The following is a 19745-nucleotide window of genomic DNA, read 5'->3' as shown; positions in this document are numbered from 1 at the left end:
AGCAACACCAGATCCGAGCCACATCTGTGACCTACACTACATTTTGTGGCAATGACAGATCCTTAACCCACTGAGTGAGGCCAGGGATCAAACTCGCATCCTCACAGACATCATGTCAGGCTCTTGACCCGGTGAGCCACAACAGGGTCTCCAGACTTTCTTAGCCTTTAGCATTCATCATCCCTCACCAAACACCTTTCCTTTATTCCTGAGTCAGAGGACACTAAATGGTAAAGACATCACTCTGGACCAGTGATTTTCAATAAGGAGTGATTTTACTTCCCAGAAGACATGGTGCCATGTCCAGAGACAATTTCCATCGGCACAACTGGGGAAAGGGAGGTGTATTAAAAGTGACTAGTGCAGTTTCCATGGTGGTGCAGTGGAAACAAATCCGACTAGGTACTGTGAGGATGCAGGTTCAATCCCTGGTCTCACTCAGTGGGTCAAGAATCCAGCGTTGCTGTGAGCTGTGGTGTAGGTCGCAGACGCGGCTCAGATCTGGTGTTGCTGTAGCTGTGGTATAGGCTGGCGGCTACAGTTCCAGTTAGACCCCTAGCCTGGGAACCTCCATATGCTGCAAGTGCAGCCCTAAAAAGACAAAAAGACCAAAAAAAAAAAAAATCCACTAATTAGTAGAGGCCAGGGATAAAATGTTAGCCATTCTACAACGGAGAGGACAATCCCCTACAGTAAAAGATTCTCTGGCTCAAAATATTAATAGAGTTGACACTTGACCAACCTGGATTTGAACTGCCTGGTACCAGTCATACACATATTTTTTTCAATAGTAAATACCACAGTATTGTGTGATTCTGGGTTGGCAGAATCCACGGATGTAGAACTAAAAATAACGAGAAATTCTGGATATTGAGGAGTGGCATACACAGAGGGCCAGATTTTCAACTGCACAGCGTGTCATGTGCCTAATCCCTGTGTTGCTCAAAGGTCAACTATAGTTCCAAGGCTGAGAAACCCTGCTCTAAACCAGCACATTCCGTAAAACTACACAATGGACTCTGCTCCTAGCATTCTTCTATGGGGTATCCGGGAGATAATTCTTTTTCTTTCTCCCTCCCTCTCCCTCTCTCTCTCCCTTCCTTCCTTCCTTCCTTCTTTCCTTTCCTTTCCCTTCCTTCCTTCCTTTCTTTTTTTGTCATTTTGTCTTTTTAGGGATGCACCCACAGCATTTGGATGTTCCCAGACTAGGGATCCAATCAGAGCTGGAGCTACCGGCCTACACCACAGCCACAGCAACGTGGGATCCAAGCCACGTTTGTGACCTACACCACTGTTCATGGCAAAGCCAGGTTCTTAATCCAATGAGCAAGGCCAGGGATCAAACCTGTGTCCTCATGGATGCTACTCGGGTTCACTAACCACTGAGCCATGACGGGAACTCCCTGGAGATAATTCTTTTTTTTTTTTTTGTCTTTTTACCTTTTCTAGGGCCGTTCCCGCGGCATATGGAGGTTCCCAGGCTAGGGGTACAATCGGAGCTGTAGCCACCGATCTATCCAAGCCGAGTCTGTGACCTACACCACAGGTCACGGCAACGTCGGATCCTTAACCCACTGATCGAGGCCAGGGATCGAACCCACAACCTCATGGTTCCTAGTCAGATTCGTTAACCACTGCACCATGACAGGAACTCCAAGATAATTCTTGATCTATGTGCAGTCCTGTTCTGGTCACCCCCTACTCACTCCATTGGTGAGAAAGGGATCGTTCTCCCTAAATAGTATGAGATGCCTGAATATCCAACACCTGACAGATGAGATAGAGAGCAGTTTATTAGTCACATATACTCACAGCCCAGGAGAGGACACCACACGTCACACAGAGCCACACAGGGATTGCATTCAGGAATAGAGTGAACAAGCCAAGTAAAAGAGGGTGAGGGGTTCCCAGGCCAAAGCAGGAGGTTGTGATTGCCTTGTCTGAATGAGTCTGTGGGCTGGCAAGGAAGTGAAACCTCTTAGGTTGAGGACAAGGAGGGGTTTAGCTAGTTTGCCTGATAGGGAAGCTAGCCAGGTAGTCTTTTCCATTGGATGGGGGAAATATCTGGGGAGAGTGGGGGAACTCATGGGTAGGTTTGGGGAGCCTTGATAAGATATCAAGGCAGGAGTGCCCGTTGTGGTGCAGTGGAACGAATCCGACTAGGAGCCATGAGGTTGAGGGTTCAATCCCTGGCCTTGCTCAGTGGGTTAAGGATCCAGCGTTGTTGTGAGCTATGGTGTAGGTCGCAGACGTGGCTTGGATCTGGTGTTGCTGTGGCTATGGCGTAGGCCAGCAGCGACAGCTCCGATTAGACCCCTAGCCTGGAAACATCCATGTGCCGCGGATGTGGCTCTAAAAAAAAAAAAAAAAAGGTATCAGGGCAGCATATGAAATTTCAGGCCTCATAATACAAGACCCCAATCACATTCCTATCCACAAGATCCTAAAAGCCTTATAGACCATAAGATCTCAACATGTACAGGGGCTAAGACAAATACTAAATCTCAACTTATGTACTTAAAAAAACTCAAGTCTGTGGGGAGTTCCCTGATGGCCTAGTGGTTAAGGATCTGGTACTGTCACTGTTGTGGCTCAGGTTTGATCCCTGGCCTGAGAACTTCTTTTTTTTTTTTTTGTCTTTTTGCTATTTCTTTGGGCCGCTCCCGCGGCATATGGAGGTTCCCAGGCTAGGGGTCAAATCGGAGCTGTAGCCACCGGCCTACGCCAGAGCCACAGCAACGCAGGATCCGAGCCGCGTCTACAACCTACACCACAGCTCACGGCAACGCCGGATTCTTAACCCACTGAGCAAGGGCAGGGACCGAACCCGCAACCTCATGGTTCCTAGTCGGATTCGTTAACCACTGCGCCATGACGGGAACTCCCTGAGAACTTCTGAAGGCTGTGGGCACAGCCAAAAAAACCCAAAAAAATGCAGGTCTGTGGAGAAGATTGGAGTTGTTTCCTATAAGCAAATAAGACCAAATTCTCTTTCATCAAACCATAAGATCTTCAGGAAAAGTTCAAAACAGGGATCTCTCACTTAATATCAATAGTACATTCTTGAAAATCAGACAGTCTAAGACTACATTATTAACCAGGTTTTTAGTTTCCCACTATTTTAAAGCAAAGAATTATATCACATTACACATCAAACTCCAACCCTCCAACTAGCTTCTCAACATTTCCCCCAGCACAGGACGACAGTACACGTGGATCAGTGCACACATGATATCTTTGGCTTTAGGGTTTTCACTGTCTTACTGAATTTTTTTTCTCACTTGCTTTGTTTCTTTCTCCACAATTTGCTTCAATACTTTTCCAACTTTTTAAGAACTCGTTTTACAAAATGACAACAACAGGGGCTACAATGTGACGTGCACTATGAACATGCATTTCCAACAAGAACATAATGGCAGAAAGGGCTCATATCTGTACGACACTCTGATGCCTCCCTTATCACTGGCAGCATGAGTTATATACGTCCACTTTATTGATATATGCATGCATTTCAAAACATCTGCGGAGAGTTCTCATGGTCCAGCAACTGTATTTGGAATATAACAAGACTTTTTGCACATTTTCTTTTTATTTTTTGGCTATCCTGCAGCATACGGAGTTCCCAGGCCAGGGATCAGACCCGAGCCACAGTCTTGACCTAAGCCGTAGCTGCGGCAACACCAGATCCTTAACCTGCTCTGCCTGGCCGGGGATCAAACCTGCGCCCCAGGGCTCCCAAGATGCCACCAATTCCGTTGTGCCAAAGCGAATTCTGTGCACGTTGTTTTCCGGTTTTTAAAAAAAAGTTGGATTGAACTATACAACCTCACTTGCATGAAGTTCTAAAAATAGGCAAAATTAATGTATGGTGTTTGAAGTCAGGATGGTGGTTACATCTGGACTGGGTGGGTAGAAAGTAACTGAAAGGGGGGCATCTAAGCGCTAGTAATATTCACTTTTTTTTTTACCTGAGGGCTAATAGCACATATACACTCAATTTATGAAAATTCATTCAGCTGCAGTTATGATTTGCGCACTATCCTCTATGTACGTTATATGTCAATACAAATTTCAAAAAACTTTTTTTTCTGTTCTCTTGTATTTTTTTTTAATGATTTTTATTTTTCCCCATTATAGCTGGTTTACAGTGTTCTGTCAATTTTCTACTGTACAGCCAGGTGACCCAATCACACACACATGTGTACATTCTTTTTTCTCACATTATCATGTTTCATCATAAATGACTACATATAGTTCCCCAAAATCTTTTAAAGGATGTCAAATTGCCAGGCCCTACCCAGGGTGGCCTGGTCTCTCTGAGGGTGTAAATAAAACTTGCTGTACACTGAAAAAAAAAAAAAAGTCAAATTGTGTACTGGGGATGTAAACTTTTCCTATATAAAAATTAGACTCAGAGTTCCCATTGTGGCTCAGCAGGTTACAAACCTGACTAGCATCCATGAGGATGTGGGTTCAATCCCTGGCCTCACTTAGTGGGTTAAGGATCTGGCGTTGCAGTGAGCTGAGGTGTAGGTTGCAGATGTGGCTTGGAGCCTCCTGCATTGCTGTGGCTGTGCTACAGGCCAGCAGCTGCAGCTCCAACTGGACCCCTAGCCTGGGAACCTTCATATGCCACAGGCGTGGCCCTAAAAGACAAAAAAAAAAAAAAAAAAGCCCCCAAAGCACTGTATTCAGAGAAATATCCTTTCTCAGAATTATTAAAATCTAAAGCTGTTCTATTAGAAAATGTTAATGGGGGGATGTTTTGCAGAGAACGCCCACATTTTTCTCAAGGCATTTCAATTCTGCTCCCTCACAGCCCTTGACAGAAGATTTTGTAGAAAGGAGACGGTCCACCTTAGTGGATAAAAGAGAAGGGCGCACAGAGGGGACGCTGGGCTGTTTGTTCCCAACCCTCACAGGAATGAGAGGAAATGAGGCAGGGTCTTGGATAGAGTTCTGGTAAACAGCAAGTCTCAGGATAAGGAATAAATAGGTACCCAAGGCCTAGAAACCGGCAATATCGCAAAGGGGAGGAAGAAACATCAACTCACGTGGGCCATTGTTTCCAACTGCAAGAACCGGTCAGTCCTTTTCAAGATCTCTCTGTTGGAGAAATGCAGAGTCCAGATACGTCAGATCTGGAAGAAGAAGCAGCAGCCATGAAACTCAGGTGCCTCAGAACTCCCAACATGATTTATGGTCGTGTAAGCTTTTTTTTTCTCTTCCATTCCTGCTTCTAAACTCTTCCTCACTACTAGAGCCACAGTGCCCTCACACCCAAACTGGAGCAGAGTGGAGGGAGGCTGAAGAAATCCCAGCCCTGACGAAACCCAGCTGAACAACGATGACCTTGGTGTAGAAGCCCAGATACTTCAGTGGAAGGATTTCTTCTTTTCTTTCTTTTTTTTTTTTAAAGCCTGTGGCATGTGGAAGTTCCTAGGCCAGGAATTAAACCTGAGCCACACAGCTTCAACCACAGCCACTACAGTGACAACACTGGACCCTAAAAACCCACTGCACCACAAGGGATCTTCTAGCAGGAGGAGTTCTGACCAGCTTCCCGTCAGGCAGTGTGGATCTGGTCCCAACACTACATTCCTCAGACTTGTCCTGAGCAGCTCCTCTTCTTTTCGGTACCATTTCTCAGGGCTAAGAAAGGGCCACACCAACCACACAGAGGCTCCTATGACACCCCCCAACCTCCTGCCAGGATCTTGCTTGAATTTCCTGAATACAAAGACTGAAAACTGTACAGAGTGAGCCCGGCAGCTCCTGCCACTGTGAAGTAGCATCAGCCTTTCCCCAGCCAGGGCAACTCGCTACTCTGGTTCCCAATCAGAACCTCTCATCCCCTGACGTCCTTTGCTACACGCTCTCTTTCAGTAAAGGATTCATGATCCCTGCAGGAACGCAACAAATATTCACTGAGAACTGTTATTTGAGAGCTGCTTTATACACATCACCCATTGCTCTTCAGCATCGTTCAGCAAGGAAGTTCCTCCCTTTCCAATAGTTCAGAAAACTACTGAGGGGTCAGGGGTCAAATCATTTGCTCAGATTCACACTTATGAAGTGGCAGAGCTTTGTTTTGAGTCTACATTTCTCTAAGATGCCATCTTTTAATCTTGGTGTTTAACCTCTGAAGGCTAGGATTTCTCTTTCAGTGAGAGAAACCTGAGTGAGGGAAATTCACTAAAAAAATAGAAACAACCTTTCAAAAGATACTAGATTTCACCACTAATTAATGACGTGTTAAAGCAACCAAAAATATCTTTTTGCAGTGACTAGATTGGGAGATGTACAAAATTGATGATATGCTGTATTAGCAAGGTCACGAGGAAATGGGGTTGGTCCAAATTTAGAACTGTGCATGGGAGGTCCCTAGAGGCTCAGCAGTTTAAGGATCCAGCCCTGTCACTGCTGTGGCACAGGTTCAATCCCTGGCCCAAGAACTTCCACACGCTGTGGGCACGGCCAAAAAGGAAAAACCCCACAAAAACCCCATAAATGCAGAAATGTGTAAAATGGCATTTAAACCCTGTAACCCTGTGAACCAGAAATTCCACTTCTGGTTCCAAAGGAACTATTTGAACATGGACATAAAGATGTTTGCAGGAAGTTCCCATCATGGTTCAGTTAAGGAACCTGACTAGTATCCAAGAGGAAAGAGGTTCAATCCCTGGCCTCACCCAGCGGGTGAGGGATCTGGCATTGCCGTGAGCTGTGGTATAGGTTGAAGATGCAGTTCAGATCTCACACTGCTGTGGCTGTTGAATAGGCCTGCAGCTACAGCCTTGATTCAGCCCCTAGCCTGGGAATTTCCACATGCTGTGGGTGCAGCCCTAAAAAGACAAAAAATTAAAAAAAAAAAAAAGGTGTTTGCAGAAGTATGCCAACTGATTGACCAATGTGGTTTATAATGAATAAAAGCTGAAAAGAATCAAACTGGGGAATGATTAAATAAACTGTGGTGCATCGATACCGCTGAACACCACGCAAAGAGTGAAACAGTGATGATATCCTAATTTTGATGAAATTCACGAAATCAATATGCTAAAAACAAAAAACCCAGGATGTGTGGCATTAAACTATTCTGACAGAAACAAACAAACAAACAAACATCACATGTGAGCCTAGAAGGATCAGTTAAAATGTTTACAGCAACAGCCCACAACACTCCTCACCACATTAAACGCAGCGTGAGAGTGAAGTACACAAACACTCCAAAGAAGAGAAAGACCTTCCCAGTTCAAGTTTCCTTTCCGTCTTCTGTTGAACTGAGGAAGAAAAAAAAGCTCAGGATGCTCTAAAAAAAACGGCTGCTGTTTTCCCTGAGTGGCCTTTCTGTTTTCCCTCAGCTACCAATTCATGAACCCACTCTATGATTTAATCTGCCCATGGACGTTAGAGTACCATCTACAAAAGAATGACAATATCTTTTAGGCATTGATAGCAGTCTCAAGGCTGCTTCCTTTCAGAGCGTCCTGACAAATGGGTTTATTTCGCTTCTGAACCCATTCTTTAGGATGAGCTGTCTATCCAACTGCTAATGGATCTTCCTGTCCTATTAGTCTCACTTTGCAGGCAACATCATTAAAGTAAAAATGGTGAGGCTCTAACACAGCCGCCTCTAATCTCACCCAGAGACAAAGCCCCACCCACCACAGGGATAAATCACCTCCACCCACCAGTGGGCGGGCACCAGTCCCTCCCATCAGGAAGCCCAAAGCGAGCCCCCCCCCATACCAACTTCAGCCACAAGGGAGGCGGACACCAGCAGCAAGAGAGGCTACAACTCTGTTTTCTGCAAAAAGGAGACCACACCAAAAACCTATACAAAATGAAAAGGCAGAAACTATAACTCAGATAAGGGAGCAAGAAAAAAAAAACCAGTAAATTGTGAGGCTCCAATTGAGATGGTGGAATAGGACATAGAGCTCACCTCCTCCCACCAATGCATCAAAAATACATCTATATGGCGTTCCCACTGTGATGCAGTGGGTTAAGGATCAGGCATTGCCTCTGTGGCAGCTCAGGTCGCCCGCTTAGTTGCAACTTCAATCCCCAGCCTGGTGCAGAGGGTTAAGGATCTGGTGTGGCAGCTGTGGCACAGGTCACAGCTGCAGCTCAGATTCAATCCCTGGCTTGGGAATTCCCATATGCTACAGGTATGACCATAAAAAGAAAAAATAAAATAAATCTATTGAGGATTTATGTGTCAAGCATTATCTGAGGACTCTACAAATATTTGATTCACCTACTCATAGCAAACTATAGGTAGGTTCTATTATTATCCTCCTTTAATAGATGAAGGAACAGTCGCACCAAGAAATGAAATAAACTGCCTCAACTTCACTGAGCTCTAAGTGGCAGGTTTAGGATGAGAACCCTGATAATTTATTTAGCTCCATAACCCATACTATTGCCACCATACTAAACCGCCTTTCATGAGACCACATTAATACGTGGCCTGAAACAAACTCATACTGTCAAAAACTTCCAACCACTTCTCAAATTTCTACTGATGTCTTCCCTTCCCTTCCACTAATAACCTTTTCTCTTGTTAACACAGGTTCCTCTGTTAAATATCTACTTTACCACTCATAAAAGCCTCAAAAGTACAAGACCCTGTCACCAATAAAACCATACCCCATCTTTCGATTTTTTTTTTTTGTCTTTTTAGGGCAGCACCTGTGGCATGTGGAGGTTCCATAGGGGTAGAATCAGAGCTGTAGCTGGCAGCCTACGACACAGCCAGAGCAATAGAGGATCCGAGCCGTGTCTGCAACCTATACCACAGCTCACAGCAATGCTGGATCCCCAACTCACTGAGCGAGGCCAGAGATCCAACCTGCATCCTCATGGGATCTCGTCAGATTCATTTCCACTGCACCATGATAGGAACTCCTTTCCTCGATGTTGACCTCAGGGCAGTGGAAAATATCAAAGTCACTAGTGTAAGATTTCAACTCGGGAGTTCCCGTCGTGGCGCAGTGGTTAACGAATCCGACTAGGAACCATGAGGTTGCAGGTTCGGTCCCTGCCCTTGCTCAGTGGGTTAAGGATCCGGCGTTGCTGTGAGCTGTGGTGTAGGTTGCAGACGCGGCTCGGATCCCGCATTGCTGTGGCTCTGGCGTAGGCTGGCGGCTACAGCTCCGATTCGACCCCTAGCCTGAGAACCTCCATATGCTGCGGGAGCAGCACAAAGAAATAGCAAAAAGACAAAAAAAAAAAAAGATTTCAACTCAACTATAATCTTCTCAATATATTACAGCCTAAAATAAAACTCTGCAGGAGTTCCCAATGTGGCTCGGCGGTCCACGAACCCGACTAGCATCGATGAGGATGCAGGTTCTGGCCTCACGTGATCCTTGGCCTCACTCAGTGGGTTGTGGATCTGGTGTTGCCGTGAACTTCAGTGTTAGTCGAAGATGCAGCTCAGATCCGGCGTTGCTGTGGCTGTGGCTCCGATTCGACCCCTGCCCTGGGAACCTCCATACGCCGGCCCTCAGAAGATAAATAAATAAAGCTCTGTAGTTAGCCTCCCTGCATGAGGTTTAGTTGCAGACCATTCATATTAAGAGAAAGCAGCCACTCAGAGGAGGAATTAAATAGCTGCCAAATATTCATGTGAATAGCCACTGGAGAGGAGAGGATACCCTTGGTGGGGCTGGGGTGCTCTATCCTCATCCTCCCCATCATTCACTAGGAAGGAAAAACAAAGCACCGGGGCCACAGAGACAGTATTTCAGGTGTTAAAGCCTAGCCAGCTAGACTACCTGGAACAAGCCTATAAAGTCCAACAAAATTTAAGAGTTACTGACTCAAGAGAGGTAGGAAAGTTCACAGGAACAGCTGGAACATGATGGGGCAAATTGTAACAGAGCAGGGCCCTGTGGGGATCCCGGGCACAAAAGCCTTTCTGTGTGTCTCTTTTCTTGTTTTTTAGGAAATGGGCCTCATTCAGCCTCCATAGTGTCCCCTGAGTTCCAAGGGGCAGGTTCAGACAGTTGCTGACCAGGGAGGGAAGAGGACGCAAAGACAAAGTAGGAGCAGTCAAGGAACAAGAGTACAGCGCCCAGGCAGGGCCCTGGTTCCCTCTCGAGGAATAACACATAATGAATACTTTAAAACTGAATAGCTTAGCGTCCTTCCTTGTCCTTCTCCCTGGCTTAACTGCACCCTAAACACAATTACCTGTAAGCTAAAGATTAGGCACCCTGAGCATAAATGCCTGTGAGTTAAAGATTATTAAGCACATTTTTTCTTTTTTTTTTTTAGGACTTAACTAGATTGACCTCATCACTGATTAACGTGCCTCTTTTCCAAGTATTTTTATTTCAGGAAAAATCAAGATACAATAACCCAGAAGATAAGCAGGGTCAGCTGAGATGTCCTGACACCAACCTCGATGACTATAAAGATTTCCCCCAAAGAAAGAAGAATGCATATTTGCCCTCAACCCTGATTCTTATCCAGAAACCTGTTTTTCTTCTTTTTACTATAAAACTCCCTGCAGTACTTCTCAATGTAGGGCACAGTCTTTAAAGCATTAGCCTGCTGTGGCCTCCTCTGCCTGGCAAGGCAATAAGGGCTACTTTTTTCCTCTTTCACCCAAAACTCTGTGTTTCTATTCAGCACCAGCGGACAGAAGCCAAGTTTTGGCAACAAAAAGGATAAGAAAACCTCTTCTGTAAAGAGCTGAGCTCCAACTGAAGGAACCTGAGGAAGTGGGAACAATTCTGGAACCACTGCTGTTTCTGAGGTGAGAACAGAAGAGGCAAGGATTAACTGGAGATTAAGTGCTATCAGTGAAGTGAGGGTAATTTAGCAACTGAGTATCTCTAGTAATAAAACAAAGGTAGCATCATTGGTAAGCACACTTTAAGCTCTCAAACAGGGAGCATTTTACAACTGCTGCATGACCTGGGCAGAAATAATGTTTTCTATTAACTCTGCAGCTGGCTTTATCTTTTCCTTTCCAATCTTATTAATGGGAGCGTCGCTTTTTCTCTTTTCGGTCCGACCTGATTTTTTCACTCTTTCATCAGGAGAAGCAAATACCACCATGTCCAGAAAAAATAAAAATTACATTTCATGGAACAAAGAGAAAAAACAAACTCATATATATATACATATGTGCATATACATACACAAATGTAAATATATGCAATTATTTCCTCCTTTCTCTCTCCGTCCTAAAGATCAGCAGGCTGGGGGAAGGAAACAGGAATCTCAACGCACTGAGCCTTTTTTTGGAGGTAAGCCAGGCCAGGCTAAAGACACACCCCCGCTACTCTTGCGCCCAGGAGCCCCACAGGACCGTGTTCGGTTTCACTACCACACTTTCTCCCACCATCCACCACACACCAAACCCGATGGAAGTAACAGGGAGCCTGGGGTGAAGCTGACCCTTCCAGGTATCAGAGAGAACGGCCAGAGTACAAAGACCTGGGCTGGAATCTGTCTACGAGTTCTCTAGAGCTGCCTTGGGAGGGAGCTCTGGTTAAGCTGTGGCTTTGAAAGCTGTTGTTCTTCAGACTGCGTCTTTTTGTTAGGGGCCTTCACTGTGGGGTTCATAAATCTAACTCGGAGCCATTCTGGGCCGCTGCATCTGTGAGGCCCCGAAGCGGGCGGACAGAGGATGCACCGGGGAACCCAATGTCCACTCAGCGTCACAAACTACACAGTCACTGCAGCCCTGCACACACAGGGCCGCGCCGCCCCCGCGCCGCCCCCGCGCCCATTTCCTCAATGCACGCGAGCAACTCACCTCTCCGAGCCCACACCAGCAAGGAAGGCGGAAGGAAAGTAGGCGCAGAGGCCTGTGGGAGATGTAGTCCCGGCTAGGGAGGGCTTGGTCCGCGCCCCAGCCGGCTGCGCCGAATGCGCAAGTGCGGGTTCTCCAGCTCAGGCGGAGAATCCCCAGCTCAGGCGGAGAATCCCCAGGGTCCCTGAGTCTCCGAGACGGTTGGGCTGCTGCTTGAGAGCCTTCGAGGCTGTCCCAGGCTGACCGAGGCACCCTCCTCGAACTTGGGTTAGCGTTGTTTTTGAGAAACCCCTACTAGTGCTAAGAGAAGTGCAGCAGGCACCTAATATATGTACTACGCACATAGCAGGTGCTCAGGTGTATATACCCAAGCAGGACGTGGTTGTACCTCAAGACTCAAAATCCGGAGTTCCCCTTGTGGCTTAGGAAGCGAACCCAACTAGTACCCATGAGGATGCGAGTTCGATCCCTGACCTCGCTTAGTGGGTTAAGTAAGGATCCAGCATCGCCGTGAGCTGTTGGTGTAGGTAGCAGACGAGGCTGGGATCCAGCCTGTGGCTGGCGAGCAGCTGCAGCTCCAATTCGATCTCTAGGCTGGTAACTTCCATAAACTGCAGGTGCGGCCCTGGGGGGGGGGGGGGGGAAGTCTCAATATCCTTCAAACCCTAGCAGAACCTGGACACACACAGGTTGCTCAGTGCTCGCTCCCTCCTCCCTTCCTATTCTCTCCCGGATTGTTGTTCCCCCCCCCCCCTTCCCTCTTGAGCTTGTGGACGGATAGTTCCGTAAAAATCTGTTAGGTTAAGGTAGTGGGTATTGTCATTTAGATGTTATTTATCCTTACTGATTTTTTAAAAATCTAGTCCTAGTAATTACTAAGAGAGGTGTGTCTGTTTCTATTTTCCTTTTAGTTCTACCCGGTATTGCTTCAAAGTATTTTCAAGCCCTGTTAAATACATACATACATACTGATGAGGACGATTGAAAAGTGAACATTAGGAAGGGTGTCTTCCGAAGTCTCTCAGATGAGTAATAATTGAATTCATCCCATCCTGGGTTCATTCCTAAGAAACCGGATAAGCCTACCAGGGACTACACTGTAGCAGCTTCTCCATCTTACATTTTTTATGTATTAGTTAATAGAAGGAAGAAATTTTCTTCTCTCAAGAACATAAAACTTTTTTAAAAAATATAAAACTTTAGAAAGTATTTGAAAATGTCTAGGCTAATCTTAATTCTCATTTTGCAAACAGGAAGATATGAAGTAGGAGTCACATGAAAACTATGATTGTGAATTTCAGTTTTTGCTTCATATATTTTGAAGCTCCATTATTACAGTACGTGCACATTTATGATTGTGTGTCTTCCCGATGAACTGACCCTTTTTTTAATGAAACATTTCTCTGTATCTCTTGACAAATTTTCAAGCAAAAATTAAAAGCTAAAATATACAGTGCTCTTTCTTTTTACCAGGCCATTTTAAGACTGTTGCATGTATTAATTATTCCTCATAACTCCATCATGTTACTACTATTTTGATCCTCATGCAACAGACAAAGAAACACGGAGAAGTGAAGAAACCTGTCCAACATCACAGAGCAATTAATGGAGAAGGGAGAATGCAAACATGCTTTGTTAATAAAACTTTTTTATTTTGAAATATCAAATGCAGAGGAAAGTTGCAATAGCACAAAGAATTCTTATATACCCTTCAGATAGTTTCTGTAAATGCTAACACACTGCATTTATTTTCTGATTCTTTTTCTGAACAATTGGAATTTTATTCACAAAAGTCAGTTGCACGCATGAGGCTCCTTTACCCCTAAATGCTTCAGATGTATATCTTTTGTGTCATACTGGTTACATTAACTTTGATTACTGGTTAAGGTGGTGTGTCAAGTTTCTTCACTGTAATGTTACTGTTTTTCCCTTTGCAATTAATATTTCTGGCAAGAGTGTTTTAAGATGGTATCATATTGTTTCTCATCAAATTTTTTCACTCAGTAGTGTTAGATACATTGATGAGTCTTATTGAATCAGTGGTTACTGTGATGGTTGATTGATGGCGACTTTCTAATTTCACCATTCCTCCTACATTAGTAAATTGGCATTCTACTATAAAGCATGTTTCATGGATTCTTTCATGGACTCTTCTCCTTTTAGTTACTGGGTTATTCAATGGTTTTACTCAATCTGCTACTATCATGACCTATTTTGATGCTTGGATTATCCAGATTTAGTCAGTGAGAACTCCTTTAGACACTATGATCTTTTGACATATTTCAAACATTTTTTGAGCACCTCTCTGCTTTCTATGTCTACAAAATATTCTAACCCTATTTTTCTCTGTTCAACGTTTTATGCTATTTCTCCAAGTAGCCCGGGTTCCCATTGGGTGCTGGATATTCTCATTGCTACTGGAGCAACATAGATGACATAGAAGGACACAGATGCACACACAACCCTATATGTATTGTTATATTTATCGTTTTTTTTTTTTTTTTAAAAACATGACCTTACAGTGATACCTCCAACTGCAGTCCAACACCGCAAGTTTAGTCTAGCCTTCTCCTCTCCATACTGCAACTTCCTTCTCCAGCCAAAGATAAACTTGGCTCTTATTTTGTTTACTTACTCCCACAATAGCTACTTTTTTGCTTGATTCCAGAATACACAAAGTAGCTTCAGAATTACTAATCTTAGTCACTGTGTAAATCAATCCTACTAACTAGAGTTAATTGTTGGTTTATAGGGTTGGGTTTTTTTTCTTCTTCTATTTTTGGCCTGAAGGAATATGGTCAAATTGTCTTCAAAAGCTGCTTGCATTAACCCCCCCACACACACAACTTTAGTGTGAAGGAAATGTTTGTTTTTGCTATATTCCAATTTAGGGTCTCTCTTCTGTTACTGACTTTTTTTTTTTTTTTGGTCTTTTTGCTATTCTTTGGGCCGCTCCCACGGCATATGGAGGTTCCCAGGCTAGGGGGTCCAATCGGAGCTGTAGCCGCCAGCCTACGCCAGAGCCACAGCAACATGGGATCTGAGCTGCGTCTGCAACCTACACCACAGCTCACGGCAACGCCGGATCGTTAACCCACTAAGCAAGGGCAGGGACCGAACCCGCAACCTCATGGTTCCTAGTCGGATTTGTTAACCACTGCGCCACGACGGGAACTCCTGTTACTGACTTTTTAAAAAACTGAACTACAGTTGATTTACAATATTCTGTTAGTTTCAGATGTTCAGCAAAGTGTCAGTTATACATCCATTTTTTTCTTTTTCAGCTGTGCCTGTGGCATTTGGAAGTTCTCAGGCCAGGGACTGAATCCGAGACACAGCTGTGACCTACATCATAGCTGCAGCACTATCAGATCCTTGACCCACTGTGGTTACTCATTAGAGGTTATTATAAGATATTGAATATAGTTCCCTGTGCTAATATAGTAAATCCTTATTTATCTATTTTATATAGTGTGTGTGTATCTGTTAATCCCACATTCCTAACTTACCCTTCCTTCCCTTTCCCCTTTGGTTATTGACTTTTAAAATTTGTAAAACATTCAACAGTGAGAAAACAAACAACCCAATTGAAAAATGGGCAAAAGACCTAAATAGACATTTCTCCAAAGAAGACATACGGATGGCCAACAGGCACATGAAAAAAATGTTCAAATAATTATTAGAGAAATGTAAATCACTACAATGAGGTACCACCTCACACTGGTCAGAATGGCTATCATTAATGAGACTACAAATAACAAATGTTGGAGAGGGTGTGGAGAAAAGGGAACCCTCACACACTGTTGGTGGGAATGTAAATTGGTATAACCACTATGGAAAACAGTATGGAGATTCCTCAGAAAACTAAATACAGAACTACCATATGATCTAGCAATCCCACTCCTGGGCATATATCTGGACAAAATGGTAATTCAAAAAATACATGCACCACAATGTTCATTGCAGGATTATCCACAATAGCCAAAACATGGAAATAACCTGAATGTCCACCGAAAGATGAATGGATTAAAAAGATATGGTATAGATACACAATGGAATACTACTCAGCCATAAAAAGAAAAAATGCCATTTGCAGCAACATTGATGGAACTAGAGATTCTCATACTAAGTGAAGTAAGAGAGACAAATACCATGTGATATTCCACTTATTTGTGGAATCTAAAATATAGCACAGGTGAACCTATCTACGAAACAGAAACTGTCTCACAGATATGGAGAGCAGACCTGTGGTTGCCAAGGGGGAGGGGAAGGGGGAGGGAGTGGGATGGACTGGGAGTTTGGGGTTAGTAGATGTAAACTATTACATTTAGAATGGATAGGCAATGAAATCCTGCTGTACAGCACCTGAAACTATATCTAATCACTTATAGAACATGATGGAAAATAATGTGAGAAAAAGTGTGTATGTATGTATGACTGGGTCGCTTTGCTGTACAGCAGAAATTGACAGAACATTGTAAATCAACTATAATTTTAAGAATTAAAAAAATTAAAAAAACTGTAAAACAGAAGCATGGTCCCCAAAATACACACACAAAGAATAACAGTTGCTTCTTCATCCCTCATGTACTAAAAATTCCTTAGTATTTAGGTCTCTTTGTGGAATTCTGTCCTATTTCACCTATCGTTCATGCATGAGTACCACATCATTTCAATTATAAGGCCTTTTTAGCATTTTCAGTTATCTGGACTAGTAGCTTTTCTTTTTCAGTGTTAGCCTGGTTATTCTTACATAAGACCTGTATTGCTACCACTATGGATGCTGTACACACCTCAGATGAAGACTGACCAAACTGCCTCCTCCAGTAATTCTACTTCCCAGTATCTTTTCTCTTCATGGCCCTTATCAATACCTGAAATTTTTTTAGTTAGGTACTCACTGGTTGTCTGCTTTCCAGGTTTTCCTAGAGGTGGAGGATCCTGTCTTTAATATCCATTAGCATATTGTCGATAGCCAGAGCACACGTGACACACTGTAGATATGCATTATGCACATTTTGCATGGATTTTTTTCATTAGCTATTCTGGTGGGTGTACAGTTAAATGTCACATTGTGGTTTTAATTTTCCCATCTTCTCCATAATTAATGAACTTGAGCATCTTCTGATATCTTTATTGGCCATTCAGAAATCCATTTTTTGGAAGTGCTTATTTGAGTTTCTTTCCCCCATTTGGTTGTGTTTTGTTTTTGTTTGTTTTGGTTGCACCAGCCGCAAACAGAAGTTCCCAGACCAGGGATCAAACTCTCGCCATAGCAGTGACAATGCAGGATCCTTAACCTGCTGAGTCACTAGGGAACTCCCGTTGTCTGTCATTTATTGATCTGCAGCAGTTCTTTATAAATTCTAGATGGGTTCTTGGTCAAATATATGTTTTGTTTTGCCACATCTACAGCACATAGAAGTTCCCGGACCAGGGGTCCAACCTGGTCTGCATCATAGATAAAGCAACACAAGATCCTTAACCTGCTGCATCATTTTCCTTGATCAAATATATGTGTTGTGAATATATTTTCCCACTTTGTGTCTTGCCTTTTCACTTTCTTATTTTACTTTTTTTTTGTTTGTTTGTTTTTTTGCCATTTCTTGGGCCACTCCCGTGGCACATGGAGGTTCCCAGGCAAGGGGTCTAATCGGAGCTGTAGCCACTGGCCTATGACAGAGCCACAGCAACGAGGGATCCCAGCCACGTCCGCGACCTACACCACAGCTCACGGCAACGCTGGGTCCTTAACCCACTGAGCAAGACCAGAGATCGAACCCGAAACCTCATGGTTCCTAGTCGGATTCGTTAACCACTGAGCCACGACGGGAACTCCACCTTTTCACTTTCTTAATAGTGTCTTTTGACGAAAATAGATATTTTAATACAATAAAATTTGCTGTTTTTCTTCATATGGTTAATGCTTTTTGTGTTCTGTGTAAGATGTCTTTGCTACCCCAAGGCTAGAAAGATACTCTGTTTTCTCTTAAAACTTTTTTTTTTTTAAATTAAGATTTTTCTTTCTTTCTTTTTTTTTCTCTTTTTGCTATTTCTTGGGCTGCTCCCACGGCATATGGAGGTTCCCAGGCTAGGGGTCGAATTGGAGCTGTAGCCACAGGCCTACCCCAGAGCCACAGCAATGTGGGATCTGAGCCGCATCTGCAACCTACACCACAGCTCATGGCAACGCTGGGTCCTTAACCCACTGAGCGAGGTCAGGGATCGAACCCGCAACCTCATGGTTCCTAGTCGGATTCGTTAACCACTGCGCCACGACAGGAACTCCTAAAAATTTTATCTTTTACAGTTACATCACTAATATATCTGGAATTGATTTTTTTTCTTTTTGTCTTTTGCCTTTTTAGGGCTGCACCCCTGGCATATGGAGGTTCCCAGGCTAGGGGTCGAATTGGAACTATAGCCACTGGCCTACACTACAGCCACAGCAACGCGGGATCTGAGCCACATCTGCAGCCTACACAACTCAGGGCGACACCCGATCTTTAACCCACTGAGCAAGGCAAGGGATCGAACCTGTGTCCTCATGGATATACTAGTCAGGTTCTTAACCACTGAGCCACGACAGGAACTTTTTTTTTTTTTTTGCACATCTGTAATTGATTTGTGTGAAGTGTAAGGTAAGAACTAAGATTAATTTTTTTATCAGTATAGATATGCAATCAACCCAGTGCTACTTATTGAAAAGACCATCGCTTCCTCTGCAACCACATTGCAGAGGAACTTCATCAAAAATCAGATGACCATATAAATATATATATATATATATATATATACACACACACACACATATGTCTATTTTAGGGCTCTTTATTTTGTTCTATTGATCTGTTTATTTTGCATCAGTGTCATATTGCCGTAATGACCAAAGTACGTCTTATCACATGAACAAATTCAAGAAGAAAAATACTGGGAGTTCCCGTTGTGGCAGAGTGGTTAATGCATCCGACTAGGAACCATGTGGTTGCGGGTTCGGTCCCTGCCCTTGCTCAGTGGGTTAACGATCCGGCGTTGCCGTGAGCTGTGGTGTAGGTTGCAGACTCGGCTCAGATCCCGCGTTGCTGTGGCTCTGGTGTAGGCCGGTGGCTACATCTCCGATTCGACCCCTGGCCTGGGAACCTCCATATGCCGTGGGAGCGGCCCAAGAAATAGCAAAAAGACAAAACAAAAACACAAACAAAACAAAACAAAAAACATCAATGTGCCACAAAGGCATCTGATAATATTCAGCAAGCATTTTTAATAGAAAAGGTTAAATAGGGACTGAAGGAAACCAGTCAACCACACGATGTCTGTTTACCTCAAACACAGAGCAAATATTACACTAGGTAATTTCCACTAAGCTGGGTAAAACAACTAGATGCCTGCTGTCACCACTAATCCTAAATCATGTCCTGGAAATTATTTCTATTACAATCAGAATAATTAAATAAACACTATAAATATTAAGGAAAAAATCATATCTATTTGTAGTTGGCATAACTAATTGCTTAAAAAATCAAGAGTCTAATAAAAAATAAATTTAAAAGTTTATTGGGAGGAGTTCCTGCCATGGCACAGTGGGTTAAGAATATGATTGCAGCAGCTTGGACAGCTGCAGAGGTGTAGGTTCAATCCCCAGTGGGTTAAAGGATCTGGGTTGCCACAGCTGTGGTATAGGTTGCAGCTGTGACTCAGATTCAGTCCCTGGCCCAGGAACTTCCATATGCTGCAAGTACAGCCATTAAAAAAGAAAACAACGAACCTTACTTGGTAATAATGAAAGCTATGATTGGGAGTTCCTGTTGTGGCTCAGCGGAAACAAATCCAACTAGGAACCATGAGGTTGCAGGTTTGATCTCTGGCCTCGCTCAGTGGGTTAAGGATCTGGCGTTGCTGTGAGCTGTGGTGTAGGTCAAAGACATGGCTCGGATCCTGAGTTGCTGTGGCTCTGGCGTAGGCTGGCAGCTAT

At 43.8% G+C, this 19745-nt stretch overlaps 1 protein-coding gene across 3 annotated transcripts in view; it reads right to left on the bottom strand.

The window, feature by feature from the left end:
• The window catches only part of ZFP14 (ZFP14 zinc finger protein), a 29491-nt gene extending 17676 nt beyond the window's left edge, over positions 1-11815 (bottom strand). For all 3 annotated transcript variants that reach the window (XM_047793217.1, XM_047793219.1, XM_047793220.1), the window contains exons 1-2: positions 11777-11815; positions 5055-5141 (exon numbers count right to left, since the gene is read on the bottom strand). In XM_047793217.1, the coding sequence (XP_047649173.1) occupies positions 5055-5063 (9 nt within the window). In that variant the 5' untranslated portion in view covers positions 5064-5141; positions 11777-11815. The remainder of the gene's footprint in view (positions 1-5054; positions 5142-11776) is intronic.
• Between the last annotated feature and the right edge of the window lie 7930 nt (positions 11816-19745).

Source organism: Phacochoerus africanus, chromosome 8, assembly GCF_016906955.1.
Source record: "Phacochoerus africanus isolate WHEZ1 chromosome 8, ROS_Pafr_v1, whole genome shotgun sequence".
In the NCBI taxonomy this organism is placed as follows: domain Eukaryota; kingdom Metazoa; phylum Chordata; class Mammalia; order Artiodactyla; family Suidae; genus Phacochoerus; species Phacochoerus africanus.
Note: the sequence above shows the minus strand (reverse complement) of the source record. Positions and strands in the feature narration are given on the sequence as shown.